The sequence below is a fragment of the Protopterus annectens genome, chromosome 16.part0 (genome assembly GCF_019279795.1).
Source record: "Protopterus annectens isolate FY-2018-M chromosome 16.part0, PAN1.0, whole genome shotgun sequence".
Lineage (NCBI taxonomy): Eukaryota > Metazoa > Chordata > Ceratodontiformes > Protopteridae > Protopterus > Protopterus annectens.
This window is the reverse complement of record NC_056750.1, coordinates 206,809,848-206,832,446: the sequence shown is the minus strand read 5'-3', so window position 1 is coordinate 206,832,446 and position 22,599 is coordinate 206,809,848. Positions and strand designations below refer to the sequence as shown.

At 39.5% G+C, this 22,599-nt stretch overlaps 1 protein-coding gene across 1 annotated transcript in view; it reads right to left on the bottom strand.

Moving 5' to 3' along the window:
* DCAF11 (DDB1 and CUL4 associated factor 11) overlaps positions 1-22,599 on the bottom strand; it is a gene marked incomplete in the record, with an annotated part of 1,824,350 nt that overhangs the window by 1,051,509 nt on the left and 750,242 nt on the right. The window contains 1 exon segment of the mRNA XM_044057850.1: positions 15,012-15,080. Within this exon segment, the coding sequence (XP_043913785.1) occupies positions 15,012-15,080 (69 nt within the window).

The window sequence follows — 22,599 nt, the reverse complement described above, 5'->3', positions numbered from 1 at the left end:
TAAGTCTGTTTTCATTGTAAGACTATTGCTTTGTTTAGGTTTAGTAAATGTCTGTCAGTGTTTGTGCTATAAAATCTGAAATAAAAGTTGTAAATGAAATCCAAATATCTGTAATCATTGTAGAAGTAAAGCATAAAACAGTATGCACACTGAGAGATTTGAACAGTGGATGATGTCTGAGAATGGGATAGAGTTGCGGAAATCATTTATAAATATATTGAAGAGAAGGGGACTCAGTATAGAGCCCTGGGGTACCCCAGTAGGAGTATTTAGAAATGAGGAGGTGGCCTTTTTCCATTTGACTGCTTGAGATCTGTTAGATAAGTACCTGGAGAACCAGTTCAAGGAGGAGGGAGATAGGTTAAGTTTAGAAAGTTTAGTTAGTAGCAGGCTGTGAGAGAGTGTCAGAGGCCTTAGAGAGGTCGAGTAGTAGGGTAGAAACAATTTGGCCAGAGTCATGGGCTTTATTTACAGTGTCAAGGAAGGAGAGGAGGGTGGTCATAGTGCTATGATGTGGTCTGAATCCATGTGTGGGAGTTAGTAGGTGATTATCTAAGAGATGTGGAAGGAGTTGTAGTTGGATACACTTTTCTAGGAGTTTAGAGATGGGGGACAGAATAGCGATGGGGCGGAAATTAGTAACATTGTTGTTGTTGCCACCTTTATGTAGAGGTATGATAAAGGCCCTTTTCCAGACTTGGGGTACTATACATTCTTGGATAGAGCGGTTGATTAAAATGCTAATAGGGTAAGCGATTGCTTCAGCAGCTTTGCTAAGAAAGTAAGAGGGGATGTTATCAGGAGCATTGGTGCATGGCTTCAGTTTCATAAGGAGTTTCTTTATAGTAGAAGTGGGTATAGGTTTAAATGAGAGAAAAAAGGAGTGTGAAGAGGGAGAATTAGGGGCAGATGAAGCTGATGAAGTAGTAGGAGTAGGAGAAGGAGTGGAGGGATGGGAGTTAGTAGATGGGAATGAGGAAGTAGTAGCAGAGTAGGGTAGAGAGATGGTTGGGGATGGTAAGGGAGTTTTGGAGAATGTAGTGGTGTTAGAGAAAGATGACGTTAATTTGGAAATGGATTCAATGAAAAGAGTTAAATTGGGTAGCCAAGTCTTTGTCAGGAGCGTTTGGGTCTGGGGTAGGGTATCTGGTTTGGTTTGCTGGGGTTAAGTAGAGTAGAGATACCTTTCCAAAATTTCTGAGGGTTTGTTTTTTTTATTATTGTTTTGAAGTGTGGAAAAGTAGTTTTGTCAGTCGAAGATTATGAGCTTTTTTACCTTATTTCAAAGTATTTTATATTCATTGTAATAAAAGGACAGGATTACAGTATTTTCAGAAGCTCATTACATTTTATTGCAGACCAGTGTCTTATAGCAGTGTCTGTGTGTTAGTACACTTGTAGTTGGGTGGCTTTAATGGTATATGGTAAATAAGCATTGCTACCTTACTTAAAAGCCAAGCCCTGCAACAACTAGCTCCACACTGAAGTCAAAACACAATAGCTCTGGTGGGTAAATGTACTCTGTAGTAATCAAAAAGGCAAATGTTTAAAATAACTACAGCTTATGTTCAAACACAATAGGTAGTGATGAAACAATGCTCTGCTAAAAATGCTTTAATGCTTCACATTGCTGAGCTGCAGATCAGTTATCACTGGCTACCAGGATTTCACCCACTTCAGCTCAAGCACTGTGCCGTTCAGTGCAACCTTCCCAGAACTAATTCAAGTCTGACCAGAATTATTTGATGTGTGTATGAGGGAGGTAGCATACCCCTCAGCTGCCCAGATTTTTGCCCCATATTCCTCCTAAAAGGATTGAAGTTGCTAAATGAGACATTTCAGTTTTAGATGTCATGTCATTTAGAAAAATGCATACCAACACAAATCCTGTTACTCTTGCAATTTTCTATGAGAGCCATATTTATAATCTATCCCTATTTATTTTAGGCTTTGTCCAGATTTCTTGCACTAAGGTTGAGGCCTTGAGGGGTGTGGTACTTTTGTGAGAGAGAAAGTGAAATGCCCAAGTTAGAGTTAACAGGTGGAATTTTCAAGTGCATTTTCAAAGAACTGTGAGTTTTAAGGGAAGCTAAGTTCACTGCTGCTCATGCCAAGTCTATTTACAATGTGCAACTGTTTTGTTTAGCAAATGGTATCTCTGTTGTGGTATAAAGTTTTAAAGCTATGTTAGTAGCACCACAAGTAGAATACTTGCATCTTAATGTAAAGGCTTGAGGTTCTATTCCTACAGCATATACATTTGTATGCTGATGTCCTCCTTTGGATGAGATGCCTAATAACTATGAACCTGTTTTTCAGCTTGTCATCCATTTTCTATTGCAATATACCAGCTTACCATTTTTTTAATTTAACATAGGCAATTTATTCTTTGACGGCAGCAGGCACTGAATTTGTAGATGAAACACTGAAATATACAGTTGTTTTCTAGCAACAACATCTTCATTAGTTTCAGATATCTTTAATGTGGAATTATTCAGATTACTTTTACTTCAGCAGAGACACTCAAACAAGTGCTGCTGTATAATACAAGGGATATAATTCAATTATATATTATAATTAATACAATCAGGTAAATCAAAGAACTTTTGCATGGCCCTAACGGTGTGCAAGGAGCCTATTGCTTGAAAACAGTTCAAAGGTAAATAACCTGCCACTGGCCAGATGCATTTTCTTTGAATGTGGGTTTCAATGCTGTTTCATTGAATGTGAGTTTCAAAAGTAGAGAAGCTTTAATGCCAAGTCTGTTTTCATTGTAAGACTATTGCTTTGTTTAGGTTTAGTAAATGTCTCAGTGTTTGGGCTATAATGTTTGAAATAAAAGTTGTAAATTAAATCCAACTGCCTGTAATCATTGTAGAACTAAAGCATAAAACAGTATGCACACAGATTTGAACAGTGTCTACAGTAAATGGGGAGAAATAGCCAAGTAATGGGACACTGGAATGGCTGTGTGGGCGGGGCTTGGGGTGGGTGGACTTGGGCGGGGCTGTGTTGGCAGGGGGCGGGGTGAGCTATGTGGGTGGGGCTCTGGGTTTGCACCCCCCTGCAAAAAATCCTGCGGGCTCCCTTGGTTAAGGGCTATACTGGATACCACCTTAGGCATAAAAGTAGGGTTTGTTCTCAGAGAGACCCTGTCTGGATAAAAAAATGATAAAGGGTTCCACAGCCATGAGAGCCTGTAGCTCTGAAACTCATCTTGCAGAAGTTGTTGCTAGGAGCAGAGCTGTTTTCCAAGATAAGAACTTTATATCTGCAGTAGCAGCTGGCTCAAAAGGAGGTAAGGTGAGTTTTTCCAAGACATAATTGAGGTCCCATGCAGGTATTGGTGTTCTCCTTGGAGGTCTTAAGTTTTTGGCTCCTCTGAGGTACTGCCTTAATAAAGGATGAGAAAAGAGTGGTGGCTCTGTATTGTAATGAGCCGAAATGGCAGAGGCATGGATTTTAATTGATGAAGGTCTTTGTCCAGCATCTCAGTTAAGTATTGCAAAATCTGAGGAATATTTGGGATAGCTGTATCAGTTCCTTGAGCTTGGTTCCAAGCACAAAATCTCTTCCATTTCCCAGCATAGGATTTTCTAGTACTACACCTTCTGGCTTCTAAAATGACAATCATCACAGCTTTACTGAGAGGTGTGGTTTATATGGCTAAATTATCCGCCATGCTGCCAGGTTTAGGGTCCTGAATTGGCTGCACAGAATCTGATTGTTTTGCTGGCACAGTAGATGAGGTTTTTGAGGTAAGGTCCAGGCTGGGCATTGGGACAAGTTCCTTAAGCTCGGATACCAGTACTGGCGTGGCCAGTCTGGGGCAATCAGAATCATTTTTGGTTTCTCCTGTCTGACGTTTAGGAGTACCTTGGGGAGGAGAGGCAGTGGAGGAAAGGCATATACTGATAGGTTTGTCCAGTTGAAGGATAAGGTGTCCACTTTCCAAGCTTGTCTGTGATAAGTCCTTGTGCAGAATCTTTTTAGTTGATTGTTGTGAGGGGAGGCAAACAGATCTACGTCCGGGCATCCCCATTTCTTTGTTATCATGCTGAAGACTTGTGGATCCAGGTGCCACTCTTGGGGATCCATGAGGTTTCTGCTTAGTTCATCTGCCAGAGTATTTTCTTTTCCTGGCAGGAATTGTGCCTGCAGATGAACTTGGTAAGTCAATGCTGTGTCCCATAAAGCCATGGCTAGTCTGCAAAGGGGGTAAGAATGAGTGCCCCCCTGCTTGTTTATGTGCCACATAACCGTGGTGTTGTCCATCTTTATCAGTAGTTGTCCCGGAAGAAGTAGGTCCTTGAAGGCGGTCAGGGCATTTTGAACAGCTAGCATCTCTTTTTGATTGATATGTAGATGCTTTTGGTTTGTGGACCAGGTGCCCTGAATGCCTCTTCCTGCCATGTGTGCCCCCCAGGCATAATCTGATGCATCCGTCGTTAGGCTCTGCCTGGCTGGGGGTAGTGAGAATGGCTGTCCCTTGTTTTGGTGACAAGCCTTTGCCCACCATTGAAACTCCTGTTGCAGGCAGGGAATGACAGTAATCATTGTTTCCAGGTTGGGGCAATGTTGTGTCCAGACACTTTTTAGGTACCACTGGATTTTCCTCATATGCAGTCTTGCATATGGAATTAGTAAGATGCAGGATGCCATGAAGCCCAAAGCCTGCAGAATTTTTCTTGCAGATAACTGGGCCTTTGTTGCCATTTCCTTGAACTAGGTAGTCAGTTGCCTTTGTTTGTCTGGAGTGAGATAAGCCATCTGGGCAGTTGTATTTAAGCTTGCACCAAGGAATATTATCTCTTGAGAGGGTACTAGTTTTGATTTCATTTTGTTGACTGTGTACCCTAGGCATGTTAAAAGTCTTTTCACAAACGACAGATGCTGTAGCAGAATGTCCTTGTTCTCTGCTTGTATGAGGCAGTCATCCAAATAAGGATATATTTGTATTCCTCTTTGTCTGCAGTAAGCAATTACTGGTGCCAGGCACTTTGTGAAGACCCTGGGTGCAGTAGATAAAGCCAAAGGGCAGTAAAGAGAATTGGTAATGCTTTGGGCCAGCCTTGAATCTGAGGTATCTTCTGCATGATTGTCTGATTGGGACATGCAGGTATGCCTCTTTTAGGTCTAAAGTCACGAGCCAAGCCTTGCTGCCCAGCATAAGCAGAAGCTGCTGCAAGGTCAACATCTTGAATTTTGGTATATCCAGGAAAGTGTTTAGAATAGACAGGTCCAGTACTGGTCTCCATGCTTTGTCCTTTCTGGGAACCAAGAACAGTCTTGAGTAAAATCATTGTCCCTGCTCTTGCTGTGGCACTTGTTGAATAGCCCTCATGTCCATGACAGCTGCGACTTGTTTTTGAGCCTCTGCCCATTGATATTTTGGCAGGTCTGGCCAACCGTTTGCCCTTGGCAGGGTGTGGAAGTGAAACTTGTAGCCTTGTGACACTATGTCTAGAACCCATTTGCCCTGGGTTATAATATGCCAATTTTAAGAAAAAGTGCTAGTTTTCCCCCTAGGGGTACTGCCAGAAGATAAGTGCTTGGTGCAGGCAGGGGGAAGTCATTGGGACTGTTTCCTGTATGGTTGTGATTTGTCTTCTCCACATTTGGAGGTAGAAGCACCCCATTGCTTAGACCTGTAGGAGCCTTGAGGCTGTGATCTGCCTCTAGGCCGTCTGGATCTGCCCCTTTGAGGTCTGTCTGAGACAGGAAAGGACCAATTCTTTGTAGGCCAGTGTCTGCTAAACCTAGGTGGCTGTACCTGTAAGAAATCCTTGACCGTTTGCACAGATTTAGCTTTGTCGTCCATTTTCTTTAACACCTCTTCTGCCTTAACACCAAACAAGGTATCATGTTGTAATGGAGCATCTAATAATTTTGATTTAGCATGATAAGGCAGATTTTGTTCCTTTTACCAAGCATGCCTCCTAATGACAGAACCGATAACAGCGGCCCTGCAGGATGCCTCCAGAGAATCAAAACCACATTGCAAAGTATGCTTTCCAACTTGTTCAGCTGCATGCAATAAATCCTGCATTTCTTTGTTTTCTGCACAATCAGAATTTACCATCATTTTCTGTTTAAGCAGTGTCATGATATTTTGCTGATATTTGAGCACATGAACCTCTCAATTTAAGGCCCTTATAGCTAAGGTAGCAGATGTGTAAATCCTTTTTCCCCAACTATCCAGTGCCCTAGAATCCCTGTCCGAGGGGGTAGGGTTTTTTGCAGTGGAAGCCTTGACCCCTTTGGGACCCTGAGAAATAGTTTCTGGGTCTGCAGTAGGGTTTAGGAAAAGGAATTTATGAGAGTCAGGGACCCTGTAGTATCTGCCTGGCTTAACAGGAGCTGGAGGTAATTAGGGGTCGGACTAGACTCTGAGAATACATCCTCTACAATGTCTAACACAGGCAACACAGGTGGAATAGCTAGAGGCCTGTGTTGAGGTAGTAAAAGGAAGTCTCTGAGCCTCTTCTTAGAGTCTGAAAAATCTTGGCTCCTCCCAGTGGAAGTGCTCCCTCATGGTATGCAAGGTTTCCCCAAAAGAGTAGTCCTCAGGAGGAGAAGCTGAATGAATTGATTCTTCAGCATCAGAATCCTCAAGGGGGGTAGAGAATATTCCTGATCAGAGGAGGAATCAGAAGAAATGGAAACATGATCTGAAGATTCATAGTCCGTCTCTTGCCTAGGCCTCTTATAAGGAGGGGGATTGGAACCCCTGATCAAGGTAATTAAGTCTTCGGCCATTTTGAGCATTTGTTTTTTGGGCATGGAGGTCTGTCCATTTGGCTGGTGAACTTGTTTCTTTGCCTTTAAAGGTGTTTTAGTCTTTGCCTTTGAAGTCGGTTTAATATATAATTGTTTAGGTCTGAATACACCCTCAGAAGCTGATGCCTGCTCAGCGGCTCCGGACCCATCTGAGGGATTAATCTCCGAGGTTCCAATACTTTGAGTTTCCTCTGGCCTGGCCGACTCCATGTGGGAGTCGGTAGCGGCCTGCGACTGTAAAGTAGCAGGCATCAGGGGCTGCGAAAGCGCCTCAATGAGAACCGGCGCCTGGCTTAGGAGAAGCTTCGTCGTCGGTTTTGGACCTCGATTGCCTGTCTTTCTTTTTCTTTGCATTTTTTATGAACTCCGGTAGTTGGAAGGCTATCCGACGACATTGTATAATTAAATCTTCATCCAAAATAGCTTAATGCAAAATCGTACCGACACTTAATAGTGCGTTGGTTAAATCTAGCACAAAACCGACAACTAGAAACGTCATGGCCAGGGCCTAGGCAAGGAATACAGTAAGAATGAAAGTCCTTATGAGGTATTTGCTTCCGACAAGAAATACAATTATTAACTTTTTCTGACATCGGTCTGGAGCAAGAAAAAGTTTCCCCAATGGGGTAGTTAGCTTTTAATGAAGACTTTGGATCTGAAACTCGAACACGAAAATCTCAGGAGTCTGCCGACCAGCACTTGCGAACTGCTTCTGCTTCGGGCACCGCACGGCAAGAAAGACTGAAGAAAATGGCGTCAGCTGCATCTTTTATACCCCTGATGACCTGACGTCAGGGAAGAGGCGACAGCAACCTGCGCAGGACCCAAGACTTTGGAATTCAGGCCGAATGAGGGCAACCTGCCAGCAGGATAACCCAAATGTAATGACTGCAACAGTGAAACACAAAGAACATCTAGAAAGCTAGTAAATATAACCATAAATATCACCATTTCTAGATTTTTTTTTTTTAAAGGAAGAATGAAAAAAAATCCTATTTAAAGGCATGGACTAATAAGAGAGGAAGGGAGAGGAGGAACAGAACAGAGTTCTTCTACTTACTAATAAAAACACAGTAGATGGAACCGGAAAGGGAGTATAAGAATATACAAAGAAAGGAAACCAACAATAAAAGTAGTATAAAGATAATACAATCTATGAAAGAAATATACAAAAATTTAACCTAGCCTGGAGGCCAGCGAAATGACCTCATTTTTCATGAAGCTGCAAATGAGATCTGAGGTAATGGAGAGATGCATTCTGGAAAGGGAAGTGTCCCTGAAAGCTTGGTTGAAGGCCACGAGCTTTTGTACAAGGCCAAGATGGATCCGAGGGATCGGATCCAACCGCATATGTGAGAATAAAGGCGAGACTGACAACATCACATTATTTGTTTAGCGGGGCAGTGCATTGTTCAATATTGACCAGTTTCATTTTAAATGCCATGCTGCAACACTACGCCCACTTTAGAGTTGTACAGTCATATGCTCACATTCAGACTGAATAAACAACTGTACAATGTTAGTGATTGCTACAGCTACTGTAAATGTGTATCTGCAGGAGAGGTGTGTTTTTATACATACACACACACACTATATTATGCATAACATTTATTTTATTTCTCCTTTGCTAGCCAGGTAGACCCACTAAGCTCGTGGCCTCTTTTCATAGATGATCCAAAGTGGTATTTATACTACTAGAGGAAATTTGGCCAGGGCATTGAGGGACTTCCTGTACTCTTGGTAGGAGGGGAAAGAGATTAGGTGTTACACATTCAGGCTTCCTTGTTCCCCTTCCAGGAGTGGAGGTGGCCTGGAGGAACAGAGAGAAAACATGGCTGTTGACAGCTAAAGCAATTTGGAAGTTAAATGTGTTGAAAATGAAGAAATTGCTACCAGAATTGTTTTGAGGTGATGTGGGTGCAGAGAAAATGTTGTTTGCTGATGGTGAGGAGATCAGGAAGACGATGGAGCTAAATGCAATGGTGGAGACGGATTAGGAAGAAAATTTTCATGGCAGAACAATGTTATTTCAACCCTCCAGTTGGGATTGTGGGATGAGTATCTGGAAGAGCTAATTAACCAGAGTGACCCAGAAAGTAGAGCTGCTGTATCCTGGAATGACATTATGGAAAAAAATAGAAGAGGGAGAAAAAGGAAAGGAAAAAGGGCCAGAGAAGGTTCCAGAAAAAAGTCTTATGCTCAAATGGTGGAAGAAGGAAGTAAGAAGACAGAGATGAAGCAAGTAAAGAAAAAATATGTTGTTCGGATGAGCAGTAAAAAAGAATAAGGCCTGGACAGATATGAGGTATGGGACAATGTTACTGCACCTCTGGGAGTAAAAGCTGAAGAGGTAAGAGCTTTCATTTTAATTAACAAATAAACTTTTGTAACTTGTTTTTTGAAACTGGTCAGACTTTGGAAAACTTTTTGGAGGCCTATGAAAAAAAAGAAAGCAGATTTTCCATGGTCGGTATATGTGGTGCAAGTCTTACTCAGGCAGACAAAAACTAATTTTGATTCAGTTTAGAATGAAGTGGAAGCAAAAGAACTTGAGTGAATATCTGTTAACAATATGTAGAGAAGTACTGGACACTACTAAAATCCATTATGAAAGAGGATTATGGACTGGGGGTTTGGGAATGTGGTATCACTTTGAAAATGGAAAATGACAAAGTAATACATATACCTAGAATTACTAATGTGCATGGCAGTCGAGGTTTTGTAAGGTACAATGGACGACTAAAGACTTGTTATGTTTGTGGAAAAAGTGTTAATTTAATTAATAAATGTGACAAAAGATGTTATGTGGTCAGATAGGCTATAATACAAAGAAGTGTGATGTGATATTTATGAAATGTGGTAATACAGTACATTCATGGTTACAATGTGAGGCAGAAATACAAGAAAGTGAACATGAAGATGAAATTATAAAAGAAAAAGATTTAGAAAATGTACAAGAAAAACAGCAAGAAAAAAACATATACATGGTATTTAATTGTTAGGGAAAAGACAAAGAGAAGGTAAAATAAAAAGAAAGACAGCTGAAACAAGTGGAGAGTAGTCAGAGTGGCATATCATAAAAGGCAACAGAAATTCAACAGGAAAGATAGCTAGGGAAAGAAAAGGGAAATTTTAAATTATTATTGTTAAGGCAAGGGATAAAAAAATGATTTTAATAACTCTTCTATAAAGCTAAAAAGTATTAATTTTGAATGTGAACAGTATGAAGAATATTAAACATTAGTATTTTGCAATGGTGCTCTGCAGTAGATGCTCAAGTAATAGAAGACATTAGAATATCAACAGAAGAAGAAGAAAGGCTGCAAATGGAAAAAAATGGAATAGTACTGTTATTTAGAACACAGGCAAAGAAACATGCATATTATGCCAAGAAAATATAAAAAATATTAGACATTACAATAGTAGAACTGGGCTGAATAACAGTAGTAGATATAAAATGGAAAAAATATGTATATAGACTAACAGCTTTATATGCTTATATAACAAAAAAAGAAAGAGAAACAATGTTTAAAAGCATATCAAATTATGTCTCTGTTAACGTGGATATGACAGGTGACTCAAATTGTAATTTGAAAAAGAAAAATAATAGTTGTGATGTTAAAATGATTACTGAGATTACGAAAAGTGGAAAGTTAAAAATATGGGAAAATAAACACTGGACTTAGAAATGAAATTAAGACAAAAATTGATTACTTTTTATATCAGAAGGCCTAAAAAGTACACAAAAAGAAATCTAATATAATGGGTTTTCTGATCATGTGGCAATCTGGATAAGAGTTCATGAAAAATGTAGAATATATTAAAATAGAAAGGTATAAAAAGAGTAAATGAAAGAGAGTTAGAATCAGGAGAAAGAAAATAATTTACAGAATTATGGAAACATATTGGTATGAAAGATTTTTTATGAAAATTGGACAATCTGGCAGATTCAATTTAAAAAGAAATATAAAAAAGCATTTTAGAATACAGAGAAAAAAACAATGGAATGCAAAATATTAAGTCAAAAAATATTTAAAGATTTAATAGAGAAGAAAAATTTTTTTATGAAAAAGAAAAAGAATTATGTAGAAGTAATTAGGATACGGTTAATGATTATATAAGCAAAATACTGTTTACAAGGGAAGAAAAGAAGCAGCAGCACCATACTTATATACGACAGTAAAAGAAGGAAAGATGAGACAATTAAAAAATAAAGGGAAACTACTTACAAAATAAGAAATATATGAAATAATTAAAGAATATGTATTAGATTTATACAGCAAAAGAAGTTAACAGAACAAATTTACAATGGGGAAAATTAAATAAGAAAGATAATGAATATAAAGAGAGAAAAATAAACAAATTAGTTAAATGAAAATTTGAAAGCTATCAAAGTTAATCTAGCTACAGGTATGGACGGAAATGAATACAGTATGTATAAAGAAATGTATGAATGGTAAAAATGGCATTCATAGACGTAATTAATGTGTGGCTAAGTATAAAGAAATGCACATGTGTGATGACATTTATATTAAAGAAAGGAGATAAAGATTAAATAAAAAACTGGAGACCAATTACACTGAACAACACAGACTATAACATTTTCATAAGAATACTAACTAAAAGATTACAATTTAAAACAGAAAGACTACTTGATCCGAACTTGTTTGGGAGAAAAAGAAAAGGTGGTCAACACCTATTGTGGATAATAAGGGAATTAACTGATGAAATTATTAAAACAGTGGAAACAAAAATCATGATAGGGGATGTTAGTAAGGCATATGATAATATTCATTATAAAGCATTACGGGGTATTTTACAATACTTACTTAATGCTTACAACATAAGTGAAAAAATATTACAAGTAATTAAATCAATATATGACAAGAATTTCTGAGATTGAACATAAACGGTTGGATTGCAGATAATTTGAAAATACAGCATGGTATAAAACAAGGATGTCCTGCAAGCAGTATGATCTTTGCTATAATCATGAACACAATAATAATAAAAATTAATAAAATGTCAAGTAAGGGAGGATATACAATGACGGAGGGAATACAGTTGCCCATAATGTATACTTACACTGATGATACTGTAGCAATAGCAAAAAAATAAAGTTGAAAGGATGGAAAAAATGAATGGAAAATTAAGTACACGATTGAAGGAGACTGGTTTATGCATAATTAAAGAGAAAAGTAAAATATTTGGGTATGAAGGTATTATAGGAGACGTTGACTATAATGAGAAGAGTATAGATATTTTAGGAATAGATATTTTAGGAATAGTATTTTGAAGTACAGAATACAGACATGAACAATGGGATAAAATTATTAAGGGAATCGAGGACATGATTACATTCTGGAAGATATAGCTTTTCATACAAAAAGAAAGCACATTTAATAAACATCATAATAATAGGTAAAGTAGCTTATATAGCAAATGTTTATATGACGCCAGTGAAATATGAAAAAGAAATTATGCAGATAATTTTTTTCATTTGTTTGGGGGTTTGTACATAAAAGATGAATAAGGGGGATTGAGGCTGATAAATCGATTGTATATGCAGCCTCTATGTATGTATAAAGTACTAAAATGAATAATGAAAAATAATAAAGATTTAATAGAACCAATAATGTACTGTAAATATAGAGAAATCTGGGAAGAAATGGAAATGAAAAAAAGTAAAAGTTTTATTAATGAAGAAATGAAGGAATTTTACAGCAAAATTGTATTGTAGAAACTAAAAAATGTAATAGAAATGAATAGAAAAGACTGATATATTAACATTATGAAATACTTTTATTTGTTGGATCCATGGAAAGATTTAGAAACAGATAAGAGGAAAGCAATAATGACAAGATACAGAAATTAAAATAAAATTAAAGAAGTCATGATTTTTTGTGGCGGTTGTTCATAGGAAAATTACCAGTGGGGGCAAATATGCCATATAATAGAAAACAAGATAGAATATGTAATAAATGTAAAGAATTGGAAACTACAGAACATATTTTTAAAATGTGACAGAATTCAAAAACTGTGGAAAGTATGTAAACGATATGATTAAAACACATTTTAAATTTTGAAATGTTAAACATAGACTTGATAGAGTATGGGTTTTATGGGACTACATCCCAGAATGAAGCAAAGAAAATGGACAAAATCATATTTTATGTAACATGAGTTATATGGAATTATAAACTTAATGAAACCAGATACAATGGAAAATAGATGTTGACAAAAATATTGGAAAAATGTGGTTTTGGTTGTAGGTTAAACGGTGAGGACTTAAAATGTGAACATCAATGTAATGAATGATCTTAAAAATATGTATATATTTTAAATATGTAAATACAAATAAAAAAACTACTGTTTTTGATAGAGGCCATGGGATCTTTCACATCCACCTGAGCCTACCAACTCAAGCAGATGGGATCCTGGTTTAACATATTATCCAAAAGGCAACACACTCAGGAGTGCAGCATCCCCTTTATGATGCACTGCCATGTCAACAACCTATCTACCTGGATGTGGGAATTGAACCCACAGCCTGCTGTGCCCATTGTCAGTGCAAATCATAACAGTTACATCTGCCAATAATCTTTAAAGAAATGTCAGGCATGGTATGTGAACTGATCCCATATTTCTCACAGAACAATTAAAGGGGAAAATAAATGACAACCTTGACCACTACAACAATTATTTAAATAATGTTGTGGCTAATTGCATATTTGCAAGGCAAGCCAACAGTAAAATAGTAGTGAGCATTCCTCAGAATATAATTCCAGCAGAGTGTCTTCCATCAGCCTTAACAATCTTTTACAGTCTAGTACTTGCAGTAAACTTGCAATGTACTTCCTTGGACAGTTTTGTCCAACACATCTTAATACTAATGACAAAATGAGATCCCTCACAGGCACTAGGGTCTAGGAACCATCAAAGGTAGTATTCTAGAGCCAAGTTAATTGTTTAAGAAGTAGATTTAACTTGTATATGCTGACATGTCTAACACAGAAGGAAAGCTTTGGACAAAAATCAGCTCTCAAGATTCAAACCCCCCTTTCAAAGTAGCTTTCTTCCACAAAATGAAGAGTCACACATATTGTGTAAATTCACCTCTCTGGTCGCAATGAGTATGCTAAAATATGGCTCATCTCATTATAGTTTCTGAATGTCTTAAACTGCACAACATGCAAACCTAATAACCATGAAGATAACTACACAATGTCATGCACATGCATGAGTCACTGTGGCCAGCTCAGCACATGAACAGGAAGCCCATGCTTATAAGGGGCAGGGGAATTGCAATACTATCTTTACCCATCTGAAGATGAAGCTGCTGTTGAGCATATAGTCTCAACAGCAAACAGGGGTATTGAGGGTTACTAAATCAATATATGACAAGAATTATCTGAGACTTAACATAAATGGTTGGAATGGAGATAATTGGAGTTTACTGGGTATTTAGGGTTGCCACGTTTCATAACTTAAAGTGTCAATGGAAATATAACACAATGACAGTACTTTATAATTCTAACATCCATCAAGCAAATGAGAGTCCCTTTGGTGTCTCTCATTGTGAGAAGGATGGGACATGTAAGAACAGTTTTGGGCACCAATCTCTACCACAGGGGTGATGAGTATGGACTTCGGGGTGGAAGCAAAAGCTCTAGTCTCCATGAGATTGCCCTGGACATCCTCATGAACAATGAGCTTATGTGGTCAATGAGTGATGGCACTGCATGCTTGATCATAGTTGCTAGCCCACCTATGACTGTAGCAGTTCCACTAAAAAAAAAAACAAAAAAACAAAAAAAAAATCAGATTTGGCATGCTAGTACAGAGAAGAGAATAACAGGATGAACCCAACTAGAGGACAAATGCAGTAGAGTCCTGTACGCTAGATCAAAACATCACATAGAATGAGACCAATACACTGTAAAATCAGAAATCTGTGACTTTCTGTGCAAAGAACAAGCTGATGTAATCAGTATGAAATCATAGCATATATATATGTGTGTATATATATATATATATATATATATATATATATATATATATTTTTTTTTTTTTACAGAAATAGTTTACAAAAGGCAAAACACATGAGGCATGCAAAAGTGATCTACACCTAGTCTGCAGAAATCCAGCATAATTATATTATTAATTCTGCAATGGCTACTAAAAAGGAAGGGGATGCAATTACTCATTGTACTCCTACAGGAGATACTTACCCTCCTAGAATTTCCCTGCCATCAGAGGAAACAGTGATGGAAAATACACAAAACCTGCGTTCTTCAGGACTAGAAGAGTACAAAAATAAATGAGAGAAAAACAAAGCCATAATTAAAAAAAAACTCTACATGCCGTAAAATCAGATACTTTTTCTAGAATTACATGGTTAAAGGAAGTAGACAATCAAGATACAAGGCATTCACAGTAAAGTACGGAGCATTACACGTTAGACTTGTTGCACATAGAGCCCACAAAAATGACTGCCCTTTTTGGGAGAAGACCAAGCAAAATATTTAAAGTGACATGGGAAAAATTGGCCAGGCCATGAAGAAAATGCCTCTGTCTTGTTAGCTAGTGACAACGAACCCTTAACATGAACCGTCACCAAATAGGTCCTTTTATAATGTAAAGGACAACACCTTTCTTATCTTGCAGAATAAGAACTAAAATCAAGTAAACAGTGTGTGAAAAGACTCCACAAACTTCCTATATTCTTGCATCTTCAAACATTCCTGCATCAAGTGTTCACTGCTATATTCATTCAAGAAGTATAAATATTTGATTTTGCAGAAATCAATTTGAATATTTAATTTTAGAAGGTGTCAGACATACAACATACAACAATTCTACTACAACTGCAACAATTTCTCTGTTCCAAATAATGCATTTATCCTTGCCCTTGTGGCCAGGGTCATATAAGAAAAAGATTAAAAAAAAAATATTCACTTAAAATTGTTAGGACATAAATAAAATAATGTAAAGTAGATAAAGCAAAATAAAAATACTAAAGTGAATTCCATTTGAAAACCCAAGGGTTGAAATAAAATACTCTACCTAAATTTAGAAAGCCAGCAACTGAATGCTGATGAGAAAAAAATAATTATTTAGGGGCAGCCCCCCCCACACCACCACATACACATATATCATTCTAAAGAGCTGTGCTTCCAAACTCGGACAACTTCATTATTCTCAACCTGCATCACAACTTCAGGAAAAAGGGTACGACTCCTTACTAAAGTTACATTACACTACACCTGTCTGATTGCAGAAGGAAAAAAACATAACTTTCTATCTGTATTTTTGATCTTCATTCTTTCTTCACAAATGGGTTAGGATCTCATCTGACTTGTCCGATGCTACAGCTTGCAGCTACCTGATCTCTCGAACTTCTCCATGACCCACAATGCACCTTGTCAAATAACTCAAATCTTGTTTGCTGCTGTAAGATGTAAAGGGACAGACAGAAATATGGGAAGCTATATCCGGTGTAATGGGACAGACAGAAATATGGGAAGCCATATCCAAAGTCATGTAAACATATAAATGTATCCATTCATATACCATGCTCATTCTTCCAGAAGTCATTGACAGGGGTAGGTGGGAGGGGATGTGAGGAAAGAATGAAGATTGACAACACACAAGGAACATTATGATGAGTACATAACTTCTTTATCTGATGATGTCAATTTTCATTCTGTCCTCACAAATGGGACAGCATCCCTAGCTACTTCAATCCAGGATAGACTCAAGGAAGGATATTTCTGAACACCATAGAACCAAATGATGCCCTACTTCTGGAGACCAGATCCAATTTGTAATGAGTAATAAAAGTATGAAGAGTAGACCAGGTTGCTGCTGCACAAACATCATCCGTAAACATCCTAGACTGGAAAACTGTGGAAGTAGTCACAGATCTAGTGGAGTGTGCTTTCAAAGGATGTGTGAGAGAAATACCCAATTTATTACAGACAAAGGAGATGCAGTTTCTTAACCACTTTGATACAGAAATTTTAGAAACTGATTTTCCTAATTTTGGTCCAGAAAAGGAAACAAACAGCTGGTCTGCTTTCCTGAATTCTTCTGTTCTATACAAACAGAAATGCAACTGTCTATGAACATCCGGTAAATGAAAATATATTCTCCTTTGTTGGTAAATTTAAGAAAAAATACTGGTAGATTGATAGAGCTATTTATGCTGGATTCTGACACCACATTCAGAAGAAAGGATGGGTTGGGTATGCAAGGTCACTCTGTCCTTATGGAAAACCAAATATGGAGGTTTAGAAGACAATGCTTGGATCTCAGAAATTCTTCTTGCGGAAGTGATGGCAACCAAGAAGATAGTTTTCCATGAAAGATATTTAAGGTCACATGTAGCTGCTGGTTCAAAGGGGGTTGTTTTACAGACTGCAGCATCAAATTCAGGTCCCATGGAGGAGTTAGGGTCTTTAAAAGGAGGCTTTAGAAGGAGTGTCCCTTTCAAGAAGTCCTTGCTCAATTTGTGAGAAGCAATGGGTGCATCATTCAACTCTGTATGGTAATTTAAAATTGCTGATAACTGTACTAATGGTTGAGGAGCTAGTACCGTTCTGAAAAAGGTGAGCAAGGAAATCTAAGATGAGATAAGAGTCTGAAAAGGGGTCAAGTTTATTTTGCTGAGCCTAATTAGCAAACCTTTTCCATTTACTTGAATATGTTTTCCTTGTTGAGGGTTTACTGGAAGACAGAAGTATACATCAGACAGGCGATGAGAGCACAGACTGTCTGGCTACTAAGGGAACTGGAGAAGCCAAGTGGTCAGCTTGAGGTTTGGAATACCCAGGTATGACATGGCAGTCGGGTGAGATAGGATGTCCGGAGTTGGACCTAGGTTCCAGGGTGAACCACATGAGGTCATAGAAAGGGAAACCAAATTTGCAGAGGCCGGTAGGAGGCAATAAGAATCACTGTGCTTTTCAACCTGGCAGCTTTTTGCAGAAATTTTGGAATCAATGGAATTGGTGGGAATGCATAAAGGAGACCGGGAGGCCAATTGTGAAGTACAGCATCCCTCAGGGACTGTCCCCATGGGGGAATCAAGGCAAAGCAGTTGCTGCACTTGTTGTTCAGGGGAGACGCAAAAAGACTGCAGCATTGCTGGCCCAATCGAAGGAAAATCTTGTCCTCAACTTCTCATTACGGGACCATTCATGTGGAAATGGGCTGCACCTGCAGCTTGTCTGCAATCATGCTCGACCTTCCCGGAATATGTGTCACTAAAAAAAAGCAGTCTGAAGAGAGCATTCACTGCCAGACCCTGTGAGCTTCTCAACACAATGGGTAAGATCTGGATCCCCCCTATTTGTTGATATACCAGATGACTGACATGTTGTCCGTCTGAATTGCAATGATCCCAGCGGGAAGAAGATCTTGAAATGCTCGCAATGCCAGGAGCAGAGCTTTCACCTATAGGATATTTATATGCAAGTTGGACTCTTCGGGGGACCAAGTACCCTGGACTGTCTTCCTCAGATAATGTCCCCCCCCCCGTCTGGGAAGCATCAGTGGTCACTATGGCCTTGGGCTGTTTGGGAATGAATGCATTGCCATTCAGCAGTTGATCAGACTAGATCCACCAATAGAGATCTTTTTTGCAAGTGCTGGTAATTTTTATTTGGTGTGACACTGACTCATGGAAGAACCACTGAGTAGCCAGCATCCACTTTAGGATCTGCATGTAAAACCTGGTCAACGGAAGTAAGGTTATCACTGCACACATGAGAACCAGAGTTCAGAGGACTGTGCGGGCTGAGACTGATGTTTTGTCTGTTGCCCTGTGTTCTTATAGTTAGAACTCGGTGTGGTGGAAAGGAAACAATAACTGTCTTTGTGTTGAGCAGTGCTCCAATAAATTCGAAAGTCCGAGTTACCTGAAGTTGCGATATGTTGTACTTTATGGTTATTCATAGGGGAGCACAGATGTGGAGAACCTGATCTCTTGACTGTATGAGTTATGCCTGGTCAGAGCTAACAAATCAGTCGTCCAGGTAGGGAAACACACGGAATGCCTGCAGTCTGAGGAGTGCTGCTACTACTGCCATGCATTTGGTGAACACCATGGGGCTGTGGCGAGTCCAAAGTGCAGTACTCTGAAATGGAAATGACTAGCTCCCAGCTGGAAGCATAGGTACTTCATGGACCGCCTTGTTCATCTCTATGTGATACTAGGCATCCTGTAGATCTGTCAAGCACTTTCAGTTGTCCTTACCCAGAAAAGGGAGAATGGAAAATCCAGAACTTGGTTCAATGCACAGATCTGTTTGGATTTGTGAGATCCAAGATTGGTCTCCAGTCCCCTGTCTATTTTTGGCACTAAAAAGAACCTTGAGTAAGCTCCAGATCCTATCTGGCTAGGCAGGACCTCTTGGATGACTCTTTTCTAGCAGCTTTCAAATTTGAACTGCTGCTTGATCCCTCTGACTGGGTGGAACATCGGGGATTTTTCTGGGAATTGGGGTTGGAAGGGAAAATGGTATTATACAACCACTGGATATAATCCTTTGCACCAAAGTATCTTTTGTTAATTCTAGCCAGGCTCTCTGGTGCAGGGACAATCTTCCCCTGACTGTCTCCAGAGGTGGACAGTTGGGCCTCCATTCAGGAGCACTGGTAGGGTGTATCTAAAAAAGATTCTCATAAACCCTGGTTTTGCAGGCCACCTTCGCCACAGGGATGATGACATCCATTGGAGTCCCCCCTGCCTCAAGGGAGCACTTTCTCCATGTGTGTCATGGAATGGACCTTGGAATTTTTTTAACCACATTTTTCAGCCACTCCTTTGATTCTGGGGAAGGACCTCTAGGGAGCCAAAAAATGTATGCCCATGGCAAACAAGATTTTACCATCTTTCTCACACCTAGAGAGTGTTTCTTTCACTTTAGGATCAAAAATTTAGCTCCATCAAAGGGAGCATTGACGAAATTGGACTTAAATGGCTCCACAAAGTTGATTAAGCACATCCAGGCATGCCTCCTCATGGAAATGCCTGAACCTGCCACTCTTGAAATTCCTTTTGCTACATAGGAAATTAACCTCATGGAGCTATTGGAAAAGTACAGTTGTGTACACTTACCATAAATGTAGATGTTCGAGTGTATTCACTGCTGCAGTCCTCACATATGGGTTATCCGGCTCCCGGTAGCCCTCAGTCAGCCCAAATAACAGAGTCCTTGGTATATGACGTCGGCTGTCGGTTGTAAAACTGATGTCAGAACGTTAGGTATAAAGGGAGGCAGCCAACACCATTTCCTCAGTTTTTCTTGCCTTAACTGTCAGGAGCCCCCAAAAGAAGGCTAACCCAGGAAGGAAGCACCCTGGACACATGTCATACAAAAAAATAAGAATATGTAGTCTGTGCCTTAGGAAAAAAGGGGGAATGGAGTGTGGGAAACCAGGACTGCAACAGTGAATACACTCGAACATCTACATTTATGGTAAGTGTACACAACTGTACTATGTTCTTCATGTTTCACTGTTGCAGTCCTCACATAAGGGTTGATTCCCAAAGCCCAGGAAAAAGACAAAGGGGGGAGGAAGGATCACAGATTAAGGGCTGGTAAGAAGGCCCTGCAAAACTGCAGAGGCAAAATCAGACCTGGATTTAGAAAACAAAGGTAGATTGTAATGCTTCATGAAAGTATGGACAGAAGACCAAACAGCTGATTCTAGAATGTACTTAGTAGGCACACCTCTCAGAAAAGCTGCAGAGACAGAGGCTGCTCTAGTAGAATGGGTCCTAATACCCTGAGGGGGAACCTTCCCATGCTGCAGGTAACAATAGTGAATACAATGAGCAATCCACTTGGAGATGGTTTGTTTTGAAATAGCTTTACCCTGAGCCCCTGGAGCAAAAAGTACAGTTGTGTACCTACCATAAATGTAGATGTTCGAGTGTATTCACTGTTGCTGTCATTACAATTGGGTTATCCTGCTGGCAGGCTACCCGCAGTCGGCCCGAGTTCCAAAGTCTAGGTCCGGCGTCGGCTGCTGTCGCCTCCTCCCTGACGTCAGTGCGCCAGGGGTATAAAAGATGCAGCTGACGCCATTTTCTTCAGTTTTTCTTGCCCCAGATGTCAGGTGCCCCTAAAATGGTAGGCTAAATTATGCCAATAAGCATGCATATACAAAAATCAACTTTTCCTTCATCTACAAGCAAATACACTACATAGGTTGTATAGAATAAAGAAGTACAGATAAGTCCCAGCAAGGTAGAAAGGGGGATGTTGGGAGGGTAACCTGGACTGCAACAGTGAATACACTCTAACATCTACATTTATGGTAGGTACACAACTGTACTATGTTCATCATGTTTCACTGTTGCAGTCATTACAATTGGGTTGAATCCCAAAGCTAAGGTTGGGAGGCTGGTGCTAAATAGGATTAGGAGAGGCTATCAGGCCCTGCAGAACTGCAGTGGCAAAGCCTGCCCTGGACTTAGAGTAGAGAGGTAAGTGATAGTGCTTTGTAAAAGTATGCACTGAACTCCAAGTTGCCTCTAAGACATCTTTGGTTGGTACTCCTCTAAGGAAGGCTGCTGCTCTGGTTGAATGTGGCCTAATGCCCTTAGGCACTGATTTGCCATGCTGTGAATAGCAGAAACGAATGCAGTAGCCTATTCAATTTGAAATAGTCTGTTCTGAGATAGGCTTTCCTTCTGTTCCTGCAGCATACGCCACTAGACGTTGTTCCATCTATCTGAAAGCTTTGGTTCTGTCCAAGTAGAAGTGTAGCTGCCTGTGAATGTCCAAAGAATGCAGACGTCTCTCCCCCTTATTCTGTGGATTTGGATAAAAGGTAGGCAAATGAATTGTCTGGTTAAGGGCCACACTGGACACTACCTTAGGCATAAATGTAGGGTTTGTCCTTAGAAAAACCCTGTCGGGATGGAAAATGATAAAAGTTTCCACAGCCATGAGTGCCTGTAACTCTGAGACTCGTCTAGCGGAGATAATTGCTAGGAGCAGAGCTGTTTTCCAGGATAAGAATTTTATATCAGCTGCACAGGCTGGCTCAAACTGAGGCAGTGTGAGTTTTTCCAAGACATAGTTGAGGTCCCATGCAGGTATTGGTGCTCTCCTTGGAGGTCTTATGTTTTTGGCCCCTCTGAGGTACTGCTTAGTAATGGACGTGAAAAAATACGTGGTTCTGTATTGTAATGAGCTGAAATGGCAGAGGCATGAATTTTAATTGATGAAAAAGAAAGGCCTTTATCCAGCATCTCAGTTAAGTACTGCAAAATCTGAGGAATATTTGGAACAGTCGTGTCAATACCTTGTGCCTGGTTCCAAGCACAGAATCTCTTCCATTTTTCTGCATAAGATTTTCTGGTATTAGGCCTCCGGGCCTCCAAAATAACATCCATCACTGCTTTAGAGAGAGAGAGAGGTGTTTTGAATGGCTACATTATTCGCCATGCTGCCAGGTTTAAGGTCCTGAGTTGGCAGTGCAGTATCTGACTGTCTTGTTGGGTCAATAAGTGAGGAATTTGAGGTAATGTCCAAGCTGGACTTTGAGACAAGCTCTTTAGGATTGGGTGCCAGTGCTGGCGGGGCCAGTCTGGGACAATCAGTATCATTTTTGGCTTTTCTAGTCCGACCTTGAGGAGTACCTTGGGAAGGAGAGGCAGAGGTGGAAAGGCATATACTGTTAGGTTTTCCCAGCTGAAAGACAGAGCATCCACTTTCCATGCTTGCTTGTGATAAGTCCTTGTGTAGAATTTCTGTAGCTGGTAGTTGTGAGGGGAGCCAAATAGGTCTATGTCTGGGCATA